The sequence below is a fragment of the Peromyscus maniculatus genome, chromosome 11, assembly GCF_049852395.1.
Source record: "Peromyscus maniculatus bairdii isolate BWxNUB_F1_BW_parent chromosome 11, HU_Pman_BW_mat_3.1, whole genome shotgun sequence".
Classification (NCBI taxonomy): Eukaryota; Metazoa; Chordata; class Mammalia; order Rodentia; family Cricetidae; genus Peromyscus; species Peromyscus maniculatus.
This window is the reverse complement of record NC_134862.1, coordinates 42,028,114-42,047,019: the sequence shown is the minus strand read 5'-3', so window position 1 is coordinate 42,047,019 and position 18,906 is coordinate 42,028,114. Positions and strand designations below refer to the sequence as shown.

General features: G+C 43.0%; 1 protein-coding gene across 3 annotated transcripts in view; it reads right to left on the bottom strand.

The window, feature by feature from the left end:
* Rbbp5 (RB binding protein 5, histone lysine methyltransferase complex subunit) overlaps positions 1–16,593 on the bottom strand; it is a 29,713-nt gene extending 13,120 nt beyond the window's left edge. The window contains exons 1-6 of one of the 3 annotated variants that reach the window (XM_006988807.4): positions 16,198–16,593; positions 8,959–8,984; positions 7,752–7,924; positions 3,190–3,330; positions 2,326–2,488; positions 825–934 (exon numbers count right to left, since the gene is read on the bottom strand). In XM_006988807.4, coding sequence (XP_006988869.1) covers positions 825–934; positions 2,326–2,488; positions 3,190–3,330; positions 7,752–7,924; positions 8,959–8,984; positions 16,198–16,216 — 632 coding nt within the window. In that variant the 5' untranslated portion in view covers positions 16,217–16,593. Of the gene's footprint in view, positions 1–824; positions 935–2,325; positions 2,489–3,189; positions 3,331–7,751; positions 7,925–8,958; positions 9,189–16,197 lie in introns of all 3 variants that reach the window. The other 2 variants (XM_076547371.1, XM_006988805.4) reach the window with 2 other exon arrangements.
* Between the last annotated feature and the right edge of the window lie 2,313 nt (positions 16,594–18,906).

The window sequence follows — 18,906 nt, the reverse complement described above, 5'->3', positions numbered from 1 at the left end:
ATAGGGAGGGCCCAGCCCATTGTGGGTGGTGCCATCCCTGGAGTGGTAACACTGGGTTCTCCAAGAAAGCAGGCTGAGCAAGCCATGGAGAGCAAGCCAGTTTGCAGCACCCCTCCATGGCCTCTGCATCAGCTCCTGCCTCCAGGTTCCTGCCCTGCTTGAGTACCTGCCCTCACTCACTGCTTTTGATGATGAACTGTTATATGAAACTGTGAGTGAAATAAATCTTTTCCTCCCCGAGTTGCTCTTGGTCATGGTGTTTCATCACCAAGTAACCTTAATTAAGACAGGCTGACATATTTGGGACTGGGGATGTACCTCAGTTTTAGAGCACTTGTCTAGCATGAAGGAGGCCCTGGGGTTCTCTCCCTAGCACTGCTAAAAACAAATAAGTGAAATATTTAAAATTTTTACTCAGTGCTATGTGCCAGGCATTTTGATTCTAAGCAACAACACTTGAACATCTTTTCTGTAAAAAAAACTGCCTTGTAACCTTCCAACAACACAGATGTGACTACTGGTTCAATGAGGGAAATCGTATGAACCTAAGAACCAGACAGTGAGAGATTTTAACAGCTTAAGTCAATTTTATAAATTACATAGACTACAAATATTATTATTTACATCCATTCGCTTGAAAAAAAACAAACTAAAGAAAATCAAAGCCATCACTGGATATGGTAGTGCCATTCTGTAATCTCTGCACTCAGGAGGCTGAGGTGGGAAGACCACAAGATCTAGGCCAGCCTGAGCTATGTAGTGAGATTCTGTTACAAAAACCAATACAAAAACTCCATCCACGCAGGCAGACAGGGCTCACTCACCTCCCCTTCCGGGCAAACTCAATGGACTTAATGGCTGTGGTATTGCTTGTTCCTGTTGTGACTCGGAAGGAAGCAACAAGATCCTGAGAGTCTGTTTTCAGGACCAAGATCTGAAGTTTACAGAACAAAAATAAAAAAGTAAATATTCTGATGACTACTAGTAATTAGATCTGACTTGTTTTTAAATTGTGCAGAGACCTAGTAAAAATGCAAACACCTCTAGTCCTATATGTTCAATCTGATTAACTGGTACTATGTTTGACAGTCTTAACCGTCTACTCTTAACATATCCACAACAGCCAACAGGTGCAAACCACCCCGGAGTCCTCAGACAGATACATAGGTAAAGCGTGGCATATACATTCAGTGATTCAACTCTGAAGATGAGGGAAATTCTGACACACAGTACAACACAGGTACCTTGAGGACACAATGAGATATACTAGCTATAAATAGGAAAATACAGTATTATTCCATTTCCATCAAGTGCTCACAGTGGAAATGCAGCAACAGGAAACAGAATGGCACTGCCAGGGAATGGGGACAGCACTCACTGACAGCCGTTCAGTTTGCAAGATAGAGGAGGTCTGCAGAAGATGGTGATGAGTTCCACCATGTTCTGAGTAACCGCTGAGCTCAACATTTTAAAATGTTGAAAAGGATAAAATTTGTGTGCATCTTCTTTATTTATTCCTTTTTGTGCTGGGGATCGAACCCAGGACCTCACCCTGAAGGCAAGCACTCTACAGCTGTTAATATGTATCTTAACCACAATTTTTAAAAAACTGCTACCGGAAGAAACACCTACAATGTACTACCCCCAACAGTCTACACTTCCAAACATCCCAAAGGACAAGTTTAACAGAAGAAAGAAAGAAAATCGACAGTCTCAGTACTGGCCTGAACTGTACCATGTTTCTCTGTGTGAATGTGCACACATGTGCATGTTCATACTGAGTTTCACACAACTAGATATTAAGACATTTTCATCAGCATGTTCTAGTTAATGACTTTTAAATATTATTCTCTTCATTACCACTACCAGTCAAGAACTTTCTGTCCTTTCCTGGCTTTTTTCTGGCACTGGGGATTAATCCTACAGCCTCTTGTGTACATGGCAAGCACTCGCAGCTAAGTTATAGCCTAAGTTCTTTTCTTTTCTTTCTCTTAGTGTCTTGAGATAAGCCTTGCTGTGTAGCCCAAAACTAGCCTGGATCTCACTATTTAATTCAGACTGTCCTTAAACTTGGAGTGATCCTATCTCTGCTTTCCAAGTGCTAGAAGAATCACAAAATAAGCTACCACACTGTCTCCACCCTTATCTAAATCACATAATCTACTCTAATTCAATGTATAGAAATTATATTAATAGGCATGAAAAAAAAAACTTAGCTACATTACCAGGTCAGAGGTTATTCCCCAGATAAAAGAAACCTAAAGTAGAAGGAAGTATGAGCCAAGGCAGATGCCCAGCCTTTTTTCTGCTAACCTCAGAGCTTACCTTGCCTTTTGCATTTCCTGTATAAATATATTCCCCTCGCCTATCAAAAGAAGCCACCACGTTCAAATCGGAGTCGTCGTCTACCGGCAGAACAACATGTTTGGAATCTGAAAGGGTCAACATGACAGGAGCAGATTTCATGGGACACACGAGAACCTTGTTCCTGTTTAAAAATATGAACACATGTTGGCTATTGCTTTGGTATCAGCAGATTGAGTCCCTGTCCTTTTCCCCTGATCCCTGCCCACTTCCTTCACTGGCTCTCCCAGCTCCAGCAAATGTGAAATGGTGAAATCATATGAAGTCTACACTCCTAATTAACAGACTCAAAGAATGACAGCCTATCTTGACAAATAAAATGTGATCATTAAAAATATTTAGCAAACCAGTAAGATACTAAATAAAGTACAAACAAAATACTGATTTTTAATTATGTTAACAGATATATGTGAATCAAATATGGCTTGGGCTTGAGGCACATATAATGAGCATCATACTTACAGAGAAAGAGACTATGAGAGATCCCCAAGAAATGAAAAGCTGTGTCTGAGCAATGGAATATTGGGCAACTTTTCCTTAAACGTAGTCTTAATATTAAATTGTTTCCTCATACTAATGTATTCTAAAGAGTCAAGGCTAGGGCCCACTCATTACATTATTCCCACCTTTGGTCATTTCCAAAGTCTTAATATTGATCAGTTACAATCTCCTTACAATATATTCAGTAGAACCAACCTAGACAAAAAAATTATTTTATATAGGTTTGAAAAGGTGTTGTGTTTGCCTCTTAAAAAGTTGTCAGAGCCCAGAGCTAATCCACTCAGAATGAGATCCCACCCTAGGAAAGGAATATTTTAAACATACTGATCTCGAGGATGATATTGGACTTTTAAGATGGGTGAAGGGAATCGAAACCTCTGGTCGCAATCGCCTGAAAGAACATCCCACTGGGACACTATGTTATCTGTAGAAGCACTCACGAGCTTATGACCATCTCGACTCCAACTAGGGGAAAAAACAGAGGTGAATTTAGCACACGGTATAAGGTAAAGTATATATACCACTATTATGGATAAAACATTGACCTAATTGCACAGGTCAACATTTTTAAAAGTATAGCCAAATTTGTAACAAACCTCCTCATTATATACCCAGGCTGACCCTGAACTCACAATCCTCCTGTCTCTATTTCCCAAGTGCTGGAATTATAGGTGTGTGCCACCATGCCTGGCTCGTGTACTATCTTTAAATATATAGTAATGGTACTATTTCAAAATAATACTATGGTCAGCACCCAAAATAACAGACTTTAGCATCTTAGTTAATTCCCCAAATCAGTCGACCTTTAAGACCATGAAACACAAAAAGGGCTTGGGGGTTTCAGGGATGAAGACCATCTAAATTTCCTACAGCCCTCCATCACAGCATCTGTTGTCTGAATTTCTGAAGGTCTTAATAATAAAAACCCGGAGCCAGATATTGGGGTAAATGCTGAAAGATCAGAGAGACAAAGGAACAAGCCACTGCCAAATCTCACCTCTAGGACTCCTCGGCCTGAAAAGGCTTCAGTTCCTGTCTCCTCACACCTTATACACCTTTCTCCGCCCAGCCATCACTTCCTTCTTAGTGCTGGGACTAAAGAAAGGCTGTGTGCTTCCCAAGCAAAGGCATGAGACCTCAAGTGCTGGGATTAGAGTTATGTGCCACCACTGCCTGGCCTCAATGTTTAATCTAGTGGCTGCCTTTGTCCTGATCCACAAGCAAGCTTTATTTGATACACAATATATCACCACAAGCACCAACGAAAGAGACAAATATGCTACCTCAAAATAATTAAAGTTCCTGCAATCCTAGCACTCAGGAGGTGGGGGAAGGGGATCATGAGTTCAAGGACAGCCTGGGCTACAGACCAAAACTGTTTCAAAAACAATAAAAATTAAGAAATGAGCTGGGAGGTGGCGCACACCTTTAATCCCAGCACTTGGGAGGCAGAGGCAGGTGATCTCTGAGTTTGAGGCCAGCCTGGGCTATAGAGTGAGTATCAAGAAAGGCTCCAAAGCTACATAGAGAAACCCTGTGTCAATAAACAAAAAACAAAAAACAAATTAAGAAATGAATAGTCATTTCTTAAATGCAGATATATAGACATTCTGTTAAACAAAGACTGAAAGGTAGACTGACTAGTTAGAGACAGCAGAGCCCAGAGGATGACTCAAGACTGAATTCCCTGGATCTTCTTCCTGCCTCACACATCCTGGACTGGGTGAAGAAGTCAACAACTGGGTAACGCCAACAATCCTCCTCTTCTTTCCCCACCCAAGACAAGCCCCAGAGAAAAACCTGCCCCTCTCTGTCCTCATCAGCAAGGTCGGGACAGACAGACTTCTACCCTGACCTCACTCTTAATAAGTTATCTGTGCCTCATCACGGGTGCTGTCAGGCGGCTGAGTGCAAACAGCTTCATTGGTGAGATCTCCTCCCCACCACGGTGCCTGTGGAGGCCAAATAGGGCCTTTTGTCCTTCCCAAACAAGATGATGTCAGCAGAGACCCACGGAGTCTCCGCTTTCAACTCTACCAGCAGCCTCTGCAAAGGTGTAAAGGAAAAACCTAAGGGAACTCTCGAACTGAAAATATAATAACAAAGTAAAAATTCAGTAGAGGAATCCAGCAGTCAATGGAGCAGAGGAAAGATAAGAAACAGTAAGCTGGAAGAGTAAAAGCTACTAAGCATGGATAATAGATTTAAAATTTTTAAGTGGGTGGGAGGAACACAGCCTCAGGGATCAGACAGACAACAACAAATAATTTAATAGCCATTGACTATCCATGTCATCAGGGTCCTACAAAGAACAGAGTGTGGCTTTAAAGTATTTGAAGAAACAACAGCTAAATTTCTCCATATATGCCAAAAAATCCTCAAAACCCTCAACTAAAACAGGTGACCGAAATCAAACAATATCAGCTACAGGAACCATCCGGGAGCGGGGGATGGGCTGAGATGGTGGAGATCTTGCTTAGAACTCCTAGTACTGCGCAAACCAGGCACAGGAACACACACTGTAATCTCAGCATTTGGGAGAGAAAAGGAGGAGGATTCCAAGTTCAATGTCATCCATGACTAATTTTGTGTGTGTGTGTGTGTGTGTGTGTGTGTGTGTGTGTGTGTGTTTGGTTTTTTTGACACAGGGTTTCTCTGTGTAGCTTTGCACCTTTCCTGGAACTCAGTTGGTAGCCCAGGTGGCCTCGACCTCACAGAGACCCGCCTGGCTCTGCCTCCCGAGTGCTGGGATTAAAGGTGTGCGCCACCACCGCCCGGCCCCATGACTAATTTAAGGTCAGCCTAAGCACACAAGGCCATAACAGCAGGCATGAGAACCCTCTTCTGAGTTGTTGGTTAGGACTGCCCAAAAGACTCCCATCAAGGGACTTTCTCCCTGCAACAGATGGAGACCATTACAGAAAGCCACAACCAATCAAATGCAGAGTAGTGGAGCCCAGGCCTGACTGATCGATCTACAACACAACTCCTGCACCTAAGGTTCGAGGGAACATTGTGGAAGATGGGGTAGGAAGAGTTTAAGAATCAGAGGAACAGGAAGTGTGCTGTGAGACTGTTTCTCCTAGGAATGTCAGAAGCTACACCCATAAAGTTTCACCAATATAACTACAACATGGATGGGTAAAAGTTTACAGGGCTCAACCTAGACAGTGAACTAACTACAGGCAACCAAGGAAGGCTAAGAACAAAAATCCTCCTCAGAAAAAAGCACAGCAAATGGTTATCAAATACCAAATGGTCAGCCCAGAAAACATAGATTCAAATAACATTATATGGATCGAGCAGGTTGTATTTATATATTTAGAAATATATACATGTATGTGTACACACACACACACACACACACACACACACACACACACACACCACCCCAAAAATTAAAGAAAAAGAGGCCATGAATTTTAAAGAGAGCAAGGGATAGGTTACATGGGAGGGCCTGAAGGGAGGAACAGGAAGGAGTAAATGATGTAACTATAACATCAAAAAACTTTAATAAGATTAAAAATAAAAAATTCCAGAATACAAACATGTTGAATGCAGAAACATCCTCAATCTTAAATCTTGAAAGTGGTAATAGGAAAATGGCACCCCATCTATAGAAAAATAGGAACATAAAGATAACAGTTTCTCATCAAAACTACAGAGGTCAGGAGTCAGGCATGGTGGCACACCCCTTTAGTCCCAGCACTCCTAAGGCAGAGACAGGAGGATCTCTCTGAGTGGAAAACCATTCTGGTCTACATAGAGAAGGGAAGCCTGGGCTTTGGAGAGACCCTGTCTCACAAAACAACAACAAAGAGGCTAAACCAAGTTCTCTAAATGGAAAGAAAAAGAGAAAATGGAATCTTAGGACACTATAGGTTTGTCTTGTGCCAGTCACAATGTATGCAGAGGAAATGTATAAGATAATTACATTTTACATACGGGAGGCGGAAAGGGAAAGAAGGCCAGGGCTCTATACTTTATCTGAACTGCTGCCAGGGCAGCCCTGGGCTATTTTAGACCGTGGTTAATCAGGTGTGTAACATTGTATCTAGTGGTTACTAGATTAGAAGGTACACAAAGAACACTGTAAATCAATCAATACAAAACCCTAAATTTGTTCAAGTAACCCACAGAAGGCAGTCATCAGAGAAAGGAAATATAGAAGGAGCACAAAGGAAACACAAAAACTGTGGAATGAAAAATGCTTGTTACTGGAGAACTCAGCAGCCAACACAAGAAGAGGAGAGGCTCACAATGAGACCTCTGCTCACACCTAGACATGACTTAACTTTCTAGCTGTGTGGTGTTAGGGAAGTATACCGTTTTTCTGGGCTTCAATTCCTCATCTATGATAAGAAGGATAAAGTATCTCCTTATAGAGGACTACTGAGACAAATAGAGTTAATATATATAAAGTTTGTAATCCAATGCCTGGCATGTAAGGAGTGTTCAGAAAATATTCAGTCATTTGTATGAGAGACGAGGTAAATATATTCCTAGACTCTGGAGACAAATGATGGCAGAAATAAGCTAAGGATTTAGCTATGAGGGACTAAGGTCAAGTCTGCATACAAAGACTGGGGTTACCTTTCCTACCAGGTCTACAATAACTGCCATTAACCCTTGGTCTGTGCGCGCGTGCGCGCACGCACACACACACACACACACACACACACACACACACACACACACACACACACACACGAGGCCATACACATGCAAACATACCTATACACAAGCACATTTTAAAAAAGGAAAAAAGAAATCATGGGCCTGAGGTATTTATATAACTCTGTAGTAAAGTACCCAGAATGTATAAGTTCCTGGGCTCAATTTCCAATACCACAAAAAAGAAAGTAAATAAAACAAAAATTCCTTACCACAAAGAACAGACTGGATGGATGTGTGCACTAATTATTTTAGCAATGCCTCTTGTCAAGAAGTCCCAAATAACAATTCGGCCATCATTACAGCCAACTGCAAGCAGCGTGCCCCACCTGTTAAAGGTGCACGTCAGGGCCATGCTAATGCAATCCAAAGTTCCATCAGCTTCCTGGAAGACAAATGCAGACGTATACACAAGGGCTCTCCGTCACCAAAGACAACGCACACAGAAATCTCTCTGCAAGTGTTCTTACACCTTTTCAATTGGCTAAAATGAACAAATAATTTAAAAGCTAACCCAAACCTTTTGGAAACAGTGATGATCAATCTCTTACACAAACTTTCTGGAGGTCAACAGACAAAGTGTTATAGAGGTAACTACAAGAGTTCTTTGATTATTTGATTACAGGAAATTTTTTTGTTTTTGTTTTTTGAGACAGGGTTTCTCTGTGTAGTTTTGGTGCCTGTCCTGGATCTCGCTGTGTAGATCAGGCTGGCCTTGAACTCACAAAGATCCACCTGCCTCTGCCTCCCAAGTGCTGGGATTAAAGGTGTGCGCCACCACCGCCCGGCTGATTACAGGAAAATGTAAAAGCTATGAAGCAGCCTGTGTGACTGACATTAAGAAAATTACATTATTTTACATCAATGTCAAGCTTTAACAGATAAGCACAATGAAGCACAGGAAATGTTACAAATGCACACTTACACATGGTGATCATTATTACTATGTAAATGCACTCATCAAAACTTGTAAAGCACACACAAAGTTCCTGTATAAATGATGGAAGTATTTGTTTAAAAAGCCCTTCCATTAAAGTTGTGGATATTTTTTTCCTTTTAAAGAAAAGTGAATTCTGCCAGGTGGTGGTGGTGCACACCTTTAATACCAGTACTCGGGAGGCAGAGGCAGGTGGATCACTGAGTTCAATGACAGCCTGGTCTACAGAGTAAGGTCCAGGACAGTCAGAGCTACACAGTGAAACCTTGTCTCAAACAAACAAACAGACAAAAAAGAATCTTAAGATTTAAAAAATTACTTTGAGATTTCCAGCCAAAATTGCATGTTACCTGTTGTTCCAAGTTCAACAGTTCATTTTACCACAGCAATATATGGATGTGTATGTCACATTTAGTTATTTGTCATTAAACAAATAAAAGGCAGTTACCATTTTCCACACATTACGACAAAACTAAACTTACCTCTGGATAGTTCTGCCCAAAGGACTCTGCAACAAGGCAAAGAAAGAAAGTGGATGAAACATAAGGTACACTCAAGGGCCCACATGGCCCACGAACAGCACACAGCTCACTAGCCTTCCAGGCGCCCATGAGCTCACGCTACTCATCACCACAGGCAGATGGCAGATGCTTTTTTAAACTCCTGTCACCGTCTCGTAAGCATACAGGAAAGTATTCCGAGGCTGTGATATCTTAACAAAGTGAGTACAGAGCAGATGTGAATCCAACCACCTTCTATATAGGCAAATACTAGAGACCTGTCAAAATGCACTGGTCTTTCCTCTCACTCCTGTTTGTTTTCAAAAGCCCCCGGGAGTGGAAAGCCAGGGATCCTAACTGTGAGCTGCAACACTCGGGACAGATGAACAGTCCAAAGTGCCACCTGGTGCAGTTTGGAGGTGTACTGAGGGGGCAGACAGACTACGAGGAGAGAGCCTGAAGAGCTAAAGGCAGGAGCTGAGACCATGAAGAACACAAGCCCTAGAGGCTAGAGTCAAGAGAGCCAGCACGGGCACAGCCCAGGGTCCTGAGACGCAGAGCCCAGGAGCTGCTGTGCGCTGGTGCCCTGGCGAGCTGAGCCCAGAGCCATAAGCCTTTAGTTCTCCAGCATGAGAATATAAAACTGCGAGACTGGAACAGTCGTGAGGCACCAGAATGCAGGGTTACCAACTGTCCTCACTGCCTATCCAGGATTCCTGTCTTACAAAACCAAAGGACCCCCAGCCAGCTGCTTGCAACGCGTTCAATTATGAAAGAAGGGATTGAAAGCAAATGCTGGAATGTATCAAGGAAAGTGTGCTGGAAAACTGTGTTGAAAGTTACTGAAGTAGAATACGTGTCACCTAGAAAAGCCCATCTGGGGCTGGAGACGGGGCTCCGTGGCTAAAGGGCTTGCTGGCGGCACTGAACACTAGAGTTTGTATCCACAGCACCCACCTGAAACGGGGAGGGGGAGCCAGGGGCCGGCAAGAGGGCTCGTGGGGGAGTAAAAGCCTTTGCCAAGCAAGCCTGGTGACCAAGTTCAATCACTGGAACCCACGGGAGAAGGGAAAAACCACCTCCTGCAAGTTCCCTCTGATTTCCACAAGCGCACCATGGCATGCGCGCGCGCACACACACACGCACGCACGCACACACGCACGCACACACACACACACACACGCACACACACGCAATGTGTAATCAAAAGATAACGGCCTTCAACCCACTTGGCAAAGTAAAAACGTATATGTGTTCATATAGACACTTGCTCCAAGGTTTTTAAATAATATACTACACATATTACAAGGTGACCCGCTCCTTTCACTGGGAAAGCCAGTGTTTCTTTCCCAATCAATAGACTATATTCACATGGTTGAGAAGTAAACAAAAGTGCAAACTCATTCAAACGTTAAAAACAAAAATCAGGGTCAGAAAGACGGCTCAGCAGGTAAAGGCACTGAGAGCCAACCCTGCAGCCCTGAGTTCAATCCCCAGGACCCATAAGATAAGAGGAGAACCAACCCCCAGAGGCTGTTCTTTGACCACCCCATACACACACACACACACACACACACACACACACACACACACACACACACGTGTTTTTTAATGTCAAGTTTTAAAAATAATTTGGCTAGAGGTGGGATTTCAGAGCCTCAAAACCCATGTAAAGGGTAAAGGTGAGTGTACAGAGGAACAGGACAGGCAGATGCCCTGGAGCTCACTGGCCAGACACACTAGCCAATCAGAGACCTCTGGGTTCAGTGGCAGAACCCATCTGAAAACAGGAAGAGGAAGAAACCCAACATCAGTCTCGGGCCTCAACACATACAAGCAAACATGTGCACCTGTACAAAATGCACACACACAAACAGGTGCACACACCATATACACACAAAATGTTTAATCAAAACCAAAAATTTAAAAATCATCAAGAAAGGCACTGTTATGAACACCAGCACTCAGGAGACTAAGGCAGGACTGAGTCAGAAGTAAGCTATATGTGGGGTTCAAACCAGTGTGGGCTACTACAAATCCCACATTCTACCTTAGTCAGTCCTCTAACTCACTACTAAACAGGCATTTCCACACTTCGATATTATAGATGAAGCTTAAGTGCCACAGTTAAAAACCGGCAAGATTCCAACTGACCAGAAACAACACTTGTGCCTACAACCTAACTCCTAGAATCTTGCCTGAATTTGCCCATTAGTTCACTACTCTGTGATTTACAAAACACACCCACCCGCCTTTTCCTGAAAGTCAAAATGTACCCCATCTCCTTTTCAGCATAGCTAATGTTCCATTTTCCTCAAATCCTCAAGAATAATCAACAGCAATGTCATTCACAAGCTCTTTTCCGGGCAAGTGCAATGTGAGCTAAGAGATCTACCTAGAATCATTACCTAGTCAGAACTTTCTTGGCAACAACCATTATTCATTTTATTCTGTTCCAAAACATCATCCACTTGCAACAGAACCAAAAAAAAAAAGTAAGAACTGAACCATCCAGTAAACCTTTGCCTATAAAATTCATAGTGGGCACTCATGAGGATTATCAGAGCTCTGAAAGATTAACTGTTGTTCCTACCAGTCCTCAAGATTTCTTTGTCCTCCACGTTTCATAAAACACTGAAATCCTTTCTTGCCCCCTTATTCTTTCAGTCTTGGCTTCAGTTACAATAGCTTTCCTACCTCTGCTCTTAAGAGCCTGTGCTACCCTCACATACACACCTCTGCCTATGGATTCTCTCGGAACCTGCTCTTTCGGAATCTGAATTCAGTTAGCTTTTAGTGCAAGCTCATCAGCTTCTTTGAGCACCTCCTCAGATCTTCCTTCCCCAGTGGGAGCCTTGCTTCAAATGGCTTCCTGGCCTTCCCCTCAATCCCATCATATGGGATAATGTCTGCATTTCTCTCAAGACGTGGCTGTCATGAGCTTTTCTAACTGCCAACAAATTCCTCCCTTTCAGAACAGTTTGAGACCATAGTAGCAGCCCATTCTGCTGCCTTTAAAAGGTGATGGCTCTGTCAGTGTCTCCTTCGGAGAAATCCAATTGATAGGTGTCTAGGCAATGGACAATATCCTCCCTACCTTTAGTCTAACATGACCATTCCTGCTACATTGCCTTGGGCCTGGTCTTGCCTCCCTTGATCAATCTTTCAAATAACTTGCAGGTCTAACTTCTATCTACAACTATCTAACAGCACTCACTCACTTAAAATCCTTCTTTGATAAACAAAATGAACAAAACCCTTGTTTTTAATGTATATGAGCACTCTATCTGCATGTAAGCCTTTATGCCGGAAGAGGGCATCAAACCACACTATATAGACGGTTGTGAGCCACCATGTGGAATGCTGGGAATTGAACTCAGGACCTCTGGAAGAGCAGCCAGTGCTCTTACCCACTGAGTCATCTCTCCAGCCCATGAACAAAACTCTTGAAGTATAATTTTGAAAAGCAATCTCAGCTTGGCCCTAGCCAGTCCTTTTCATTTTGTCTTTTGTCTGTACATGATCAGCACCTGTGCCAGAACTTAAACTAACCATGCCTGAGTACCAGCTGCAGAATACACCATTTCCTGCACACGCACACTCATGCATGCCTAGGAATGTTTGCTTCCATAGTTTCCTCCACTGCAAGGTAACCCCACAGAAAGCTCCTGCTCCAGTTTTTTGTTGGTTGGTTGGTTTGGCATCTCCACCTCAGTATTTTCAGTTGAGAAGTACCTCTGTAATATTTCCCCAAATTTTACATCAATCCCACCAACAGCGTAGAACTAGCTGCTTTCATATGGATTCCCCACATTGAACTAAGATACTATAACTCTGTATTATACAGAGTTACTTGTTTCTCTTCTCCTGGTTGTGTTTTTATCCAGGACAAAAGCAATATCTTATTCTGTTTTCAGCTGGTATAATTCAGCCCACCCCAAAAATGAATAAATCATCATAGCCCATTAAAACAAGTTTTTAATAAATTAGTGCAGGAAATATCAGAGGATAATGAACAAAAGGATTAAGTATAATTTCTTTTTCTTTTTTTTTTTTTTTTTTGGTTTTTCGAGACAGGGTTTCTCTGTGTAGTTTTGGAGCTTGTCCTGGATCTCGCTCTGTAGACCAGGCTGGCCTCAAACTCACAGAGATCCGCCTGGCTCTGCCTCCCGAGTGCTGGGATTAAAGGCGTGCGCCACCACCGCCCAGCTAATTTCAAAAAATTCTAGGGCCTGAGAGATGGCTCAGTGATTAAAAGCACTTGCTGCAAAGCATAAGACCTAGCACTCAGATCCTGGCGCAGTCCTGCACATGCTTGTAACTCCAGCACTGAGGAGGGCAGAGACAGGAGAGGGTTTGCTGGCTACCAGTGCAGCTGAAAAACATGAGCTCCAGGTTGATAGAAAAGCCTGTGCCTCAAAGGAAAAGGGCAAAGAATGGCAAAGGAAGTTTCACGCCTCCTCTGTTTAAATGATTTCTCTGGCCCATAAGAGTGCACAAACTTACCCACACACATATGCGCTCACACCAATATAGGCATCCATCACACAGACACACCCATGACAAAAACATTCTAATGACACATGTCCATACAGAAGGGTTGTGACAGTTTATTTCTTGGACTAGTGCGATGGCTAAGGACACCTGCTGCCAAGTCTAAGGACTTGAGTTAGCTCTCCAGAACTTCCCACAGGGTAAAAGGAGAGGAATGACTACCCAAAGTTGTCCTCTGACCTGTAAGTGAGTTGCTGCATGCACTCCCGCCCCCGACACACACACAAATTACACACACTAAATAGCTTTTAAAATTAATTTTTAAAAACAAAGTATTTCTTAATATGAGCTATAGGAAAAAATGAGTTTGAAAAACTATCTTGGACTGGTGATGTAGCATTTGCCTGCGTGCACATACCAAGATGGAAGAGAGGCTGTCTTAGTAATTATGCATCTCCAGCGTAGACACAGCAACATCTCAAAAAGTGATCAGATGGTCACAGAAGTAGAATTTGTATCCTGTCTGGGAAGCACCTGAGTGGCCACATTCCCCAACCTATTATCCTTCCTTCGTTTCCTTTATCTGCCCAGATGTCCTTTACTGTGTTCCCACAACCAGAGCACTTCTGTCCCTTTTTCCTGCTTGTATGCAACCATTAACCTTCTCACTTTCAAACTCAGTCACTTCTACAGAGACTTCTATCTTTTGGAGACCCAGACTGCTTTTTAATTGTTGGATATGCTAAATATTCCTAAGTTTCCCCCTTATGAGCCTTCTGTATCATCCAAAAGAATTTTCCCTGTGACTTTGTTAACTCTTTCAAAGGACTATTGTAACATCTTTCCTCTTATAAATAAAGATTATCTCTTGGTATCTACTTCTCTCACACCTTCCTAAAAAATCACTGATTCTGTCTTCATGTTAGATTGTTAAGGGGTGCAAGTTGCCCAGGGATGAAATAGAACAGCCTTTTCTCAGTTTTCAGGCCCAACTGCTCTGCAATTAGTGTCTATAGGAAGGAACTACTCACCTGGATCCTCTTCTAGCTGATGCACATAGGGAAATATATGGAAGGTACCTGAAAATGTGCCTGGTTCATGGAAGCACTGCATATATAATTTATAATCATTTGCTTATCCCTTTCCCTCCAAATATAAGTAAGCAACCAAAGGTCTTGTCCCTGGCAATTTTCCTTTCTGTCCCTCTCATCTTTTCCCTTCCACTTCTTCACAGGGTTTCACTAAGTCAAAAGGAATGGTGATCAGAAGTCGACACTTGTCTCCCAAGCTCTCAGTCCACATTCAACATATCCAAGCTACCTTTTAAATTACACTCAAATCCTGCCAACACTGCCTCCTCAATGATTTTTTCTGTCCATGTCCTAGCTCACACATTCTTTATCATTCATCCATTGTAGCCGTCCAACTTGATTTTCTACTTTTTTCAACCATACATTACTGTCAGATAAACTTTACAGATCAGTGCTCCAACCGAGTAGTCAATGGATCCGCCCTACCTTCCTTAAAAAGCCAACTGTCCAACCTGGTGTCCATAAATAAATAGCACCAATCTCAACTCTTGGTCATCTCTTTATCACAACATACACATACTGCCCAAGCAGAAAAACTCTCTCACAGGGGATGCTGGAGAAATGATTCAGAGGTTAAGAGCACTGGCTGCTCTTCCAAAGATCCCAGGTTTGATTCCCAGCACCCACATGGTAGCTCACAACTATCTCTAATTCCAGTTCCAAGGGCTCTGGTTCTCTCTTCTGGCCTCTGTGGGCACCAGGCACCCCACTGGTGCCCATACACAAAGACAAAACACCCAGACATTTAAAAAGACAAACAACAACAAAAAACCAACTCTCACTAATGTCTTATTTCAGACACATCTTCCACATATTTTCATACTTAGTCTGTATTATATCCACATGCATGTATGCACGCTCCAAAAAGCTACTTGAAGACAAAGAACACTTTTAAAATAATCTCTGTAACCCTCTGTCCCTTCTCAGAAAGAAAAAAAAAAAAACCATTAAAGGCAGCCAACTCATGTAGAAGATCTTGAAAACAGATGTCACCAGGCTGCCATGCTAAAACTACATCACAGAAGGCCACAGGAAAATACCAATGTGGATACGGGGTTGGGAAGAAATGATTTAAAGACATAGTGAGAATAAAACAACTACTTGTGTGGTTCACACTTCGGGGATCTACACCTCCTTACGGTTGAGGACCTTAAACTGGAAGTCAAGATAACCAGATTCCAAGTACCAACTACATCACTTAGTGCCCAGTCACTCTTATCTTTTTTTCTGAAACCTGGTTAAATAACACATTTCTAGAAAGAGCGACTCTATCTAGATATCCCCTGACAAGTCTTCACAATTTTACCCTAGGTCACTTTGCCTTAGATTGCATCTCCAAAACTCTGGTCCTGCCTGCTCTGTTATTTCAGCACCCGAGACCCTGGAAATCACAGCTCAGTCCAAAAGTGCCCCTATGACTCCACAACTGATCTGAAAGTGGACTCGGAAAGGTAATGCATTCTCCTCGGACAGAAGCTGGTCTTTCTCCTGTTGCTGCAACTTCACATCGTGAGCATTCAAGGAATCATCTCTAAGAAGAGCGTCCCGAAGGCTGCAGCCTGCGTTCCCTCCCGCCCGGGCTCCCTCCTTTCCAGTACCAAAGGGTTAGCTAATACGCAGCCACAGCCCTCCTCACCCAGCAACTCGAGGTTCATCCCTGCGGACGCTGGCCGCCTGGTCTCCGCACCGGCAACAGTTCCTTCTCCCCCACCCGCTCAGAAGCCCCGCGTCTAAGTGGGGGGCGCCGCGAAGAGCCTGGCGCAAGCTCCGGAGACTTTCGGACTCAGAAGGCCCCGCGGCTTCCGCTTTCCTCCCCCGCCTTCCTTGTTCGTTTTACGTAGCTGTCCACATTGATCCCTAATTTTAAAAAAAGATTAAACGCCTTTGGAATCAAACAACTACAATATTTTTGGGATATAAAAATGACACCGTCGGTCAGAGCTCCAAAAAGGGCACGAATGTAAGGCCTTTCTCTCCGGGGCCTTGCAAGCGAGCAAGAAATTTCAGGCATATCACTAACCCACTAATACTTACTGTGCTGTGTGTTCCTCGGGTTGTTCGGGCGGCTGCCTGTGACTCCGCAAGAAAGGTTCCGGGTGATTCTTTTTTCTAAAGGCAGGAAAGCGGGAAAGGTCGGCCCCTAGCGTCGGAGTGTTGGAGCTCTTAGACGTCTTCAGAGCGTGCGCTGGCTTGGCTCACCCTATGTGTACTATAGTTACTATGTGTATGACCGAATCTCGTGAAGACTGTTTCACGTCTCTAAAAGTATGTCATACGCCACAGAAAAGGGTACGATAGCATTTGTTACGCCCTTCCCTACGGTTTTACTGTGTGCACGATGTCGATTAGGACACAGGAAAAGAATTGTCAAGAGAGATGGACTGAGTTCCCCAGTTGTCAGACTTGATGAAGTACACAGAGCAATCAGAGAAGACCAGCCGATGGTAAATAATGGGCGTGGGGTAGGGGGTGTTTATCCGGCTGTAGATGTGGTGGGCATTTACAAAAAGGAAAGAATGGAAAAGGCCTGCTGCCCTAAAAAGGAGACAAGCTAGATTCTCCTATGTAGATACAATGGAGTAATCTAGAGGTCCTACTAACTGACTCCACCCCTTACAGCTACTTATTCCTCCGTGCCTCCGTTTCCTTATGAGTAAAATGCGAGTGGTGATAATACTACTTACAGGATTATGAGGATGGAATGGGTTAGCATACAAGCACCTAAAATAGCAGGCGACAGCAAATATTAGCCATTATTCACCAATTTCCTTGTCCTAAATAGGTCACTTTCTTGTAGCCATTTAACCCAATAGCAGTAATTGAGGCTCAGAGTTATTAGACAATTTTTGCTCCTTTGCATATACAATTTTCCAAAAATGCTACTCAAATACTATACTACCAGAACTAGTCTATACTAGTCTTTCTGCACTCCTCGAAATGACTTATTATCAAAGTCTCTTCAGCTATACCCACTGGATACGTGAAAAAAAATCATTGTTTCACTTGTTTAGTAATAGTGACGAACTTTTCACATGTATACATCTTCATTCTTCTCTTCTGTGAGGCAGTCATTTTGTGTCCCTTGCCAATTTTTTTTAATAGAGCATGCATTTTGTGAAAATTTCAAAGAAGGGATAATATGATCAAATTGATGTTTAAGAAATAAGATGCGTCTGGGCGGTGGTGGCGCACGCCTTTAATCCCAGCACTTGGGAGGCAGAGCCAGGCGGATCTCTGTGAGTTCAAGTCCAGCCTGGTCTACAGAGCTAGATCCAGGAAAGGCGTAAAACTACACAGAGAAACCCTGTCTCGAAGAAAAAAGAAAGAGAGAGAGAGAGGAAAGAGAGAGAGAGAGAGAGAGAGAGAGAGAGAGAGAGAGAGAGAGAGAGAGAGAAAGAAAGAAAGAAAGAAAGAAAGAAAGAAAGAAAGAAAGAAAGAAAGAAAGAAAGAAAGAAAGAAAGAAGACGCCTACCCAGCCTTTTAGCACATATGTGTGATCTCAGCACTCAGGAGCCTAGACTATATAGTGATCCTGGTGTGAGAGAGAAGAAGGAAATAAAATTTAAAGGGTTGTTGTTGTGTTGTTGTTTGTTGTTGTTTTGTTGTTTGTGTGGTTTTGGGTTTTGGTGAGTTTTGTTTGTTTTGTTTTGTTTTTTATCTTACTGGTGCTGGTGATTGAACCTAGAGCCTTACCCACGGGCCATATCCATAAGCTATAGCCTAGCCCTAAAAATAAAACTCTTAAGAACACTGATCAGTAGGAATTCTCTTGAGGGGTGAAAACTCACCACAAGTATACTGCAGTGATCCTGTAGAAGGATGAGGATGGTCCGAATCAAATCTATAGTAAAAGAGGAAAATAAGCAAGGAGTTTGAGAGATATTGGGAGACAGGATTGGAAACAGCAGAATAGAAAAGGTTTTTTTTTTTTTTATGTGGGAGAGAATGGAGATAATATGTCTGACATGCATCGTGTCTCTGCTTTGGGAGCTCCATTTGCTAGTGCATAGGACACAGAAAAAGAAACAGCTTGGACAAGGTGGATGTGAAAGGAACAAACAGACGCCATAACAGGCTGCTCAGTCTTCTCTCAGAGATCAGGTTCAATTTCAGTTTCCTGAGACTTGAGCAGCAGTTTCTGGGAGGGCCATGAACAAAAGACATAGTCCTTGCAGTAGCTCCCTTTCTGCACATACTCTGACTGCTCAAGGTTCAGCCAGTTGTTGACTGCCTGGGACCCCTCACCAACTTAGAACTATGTGCATGGCTCAATGTGAACGTGTGAGGCCAGCCAGCTTCCATGGATGCTTAAGGACAGACCCTGGGCCACTGAGTCAGCCCCCAC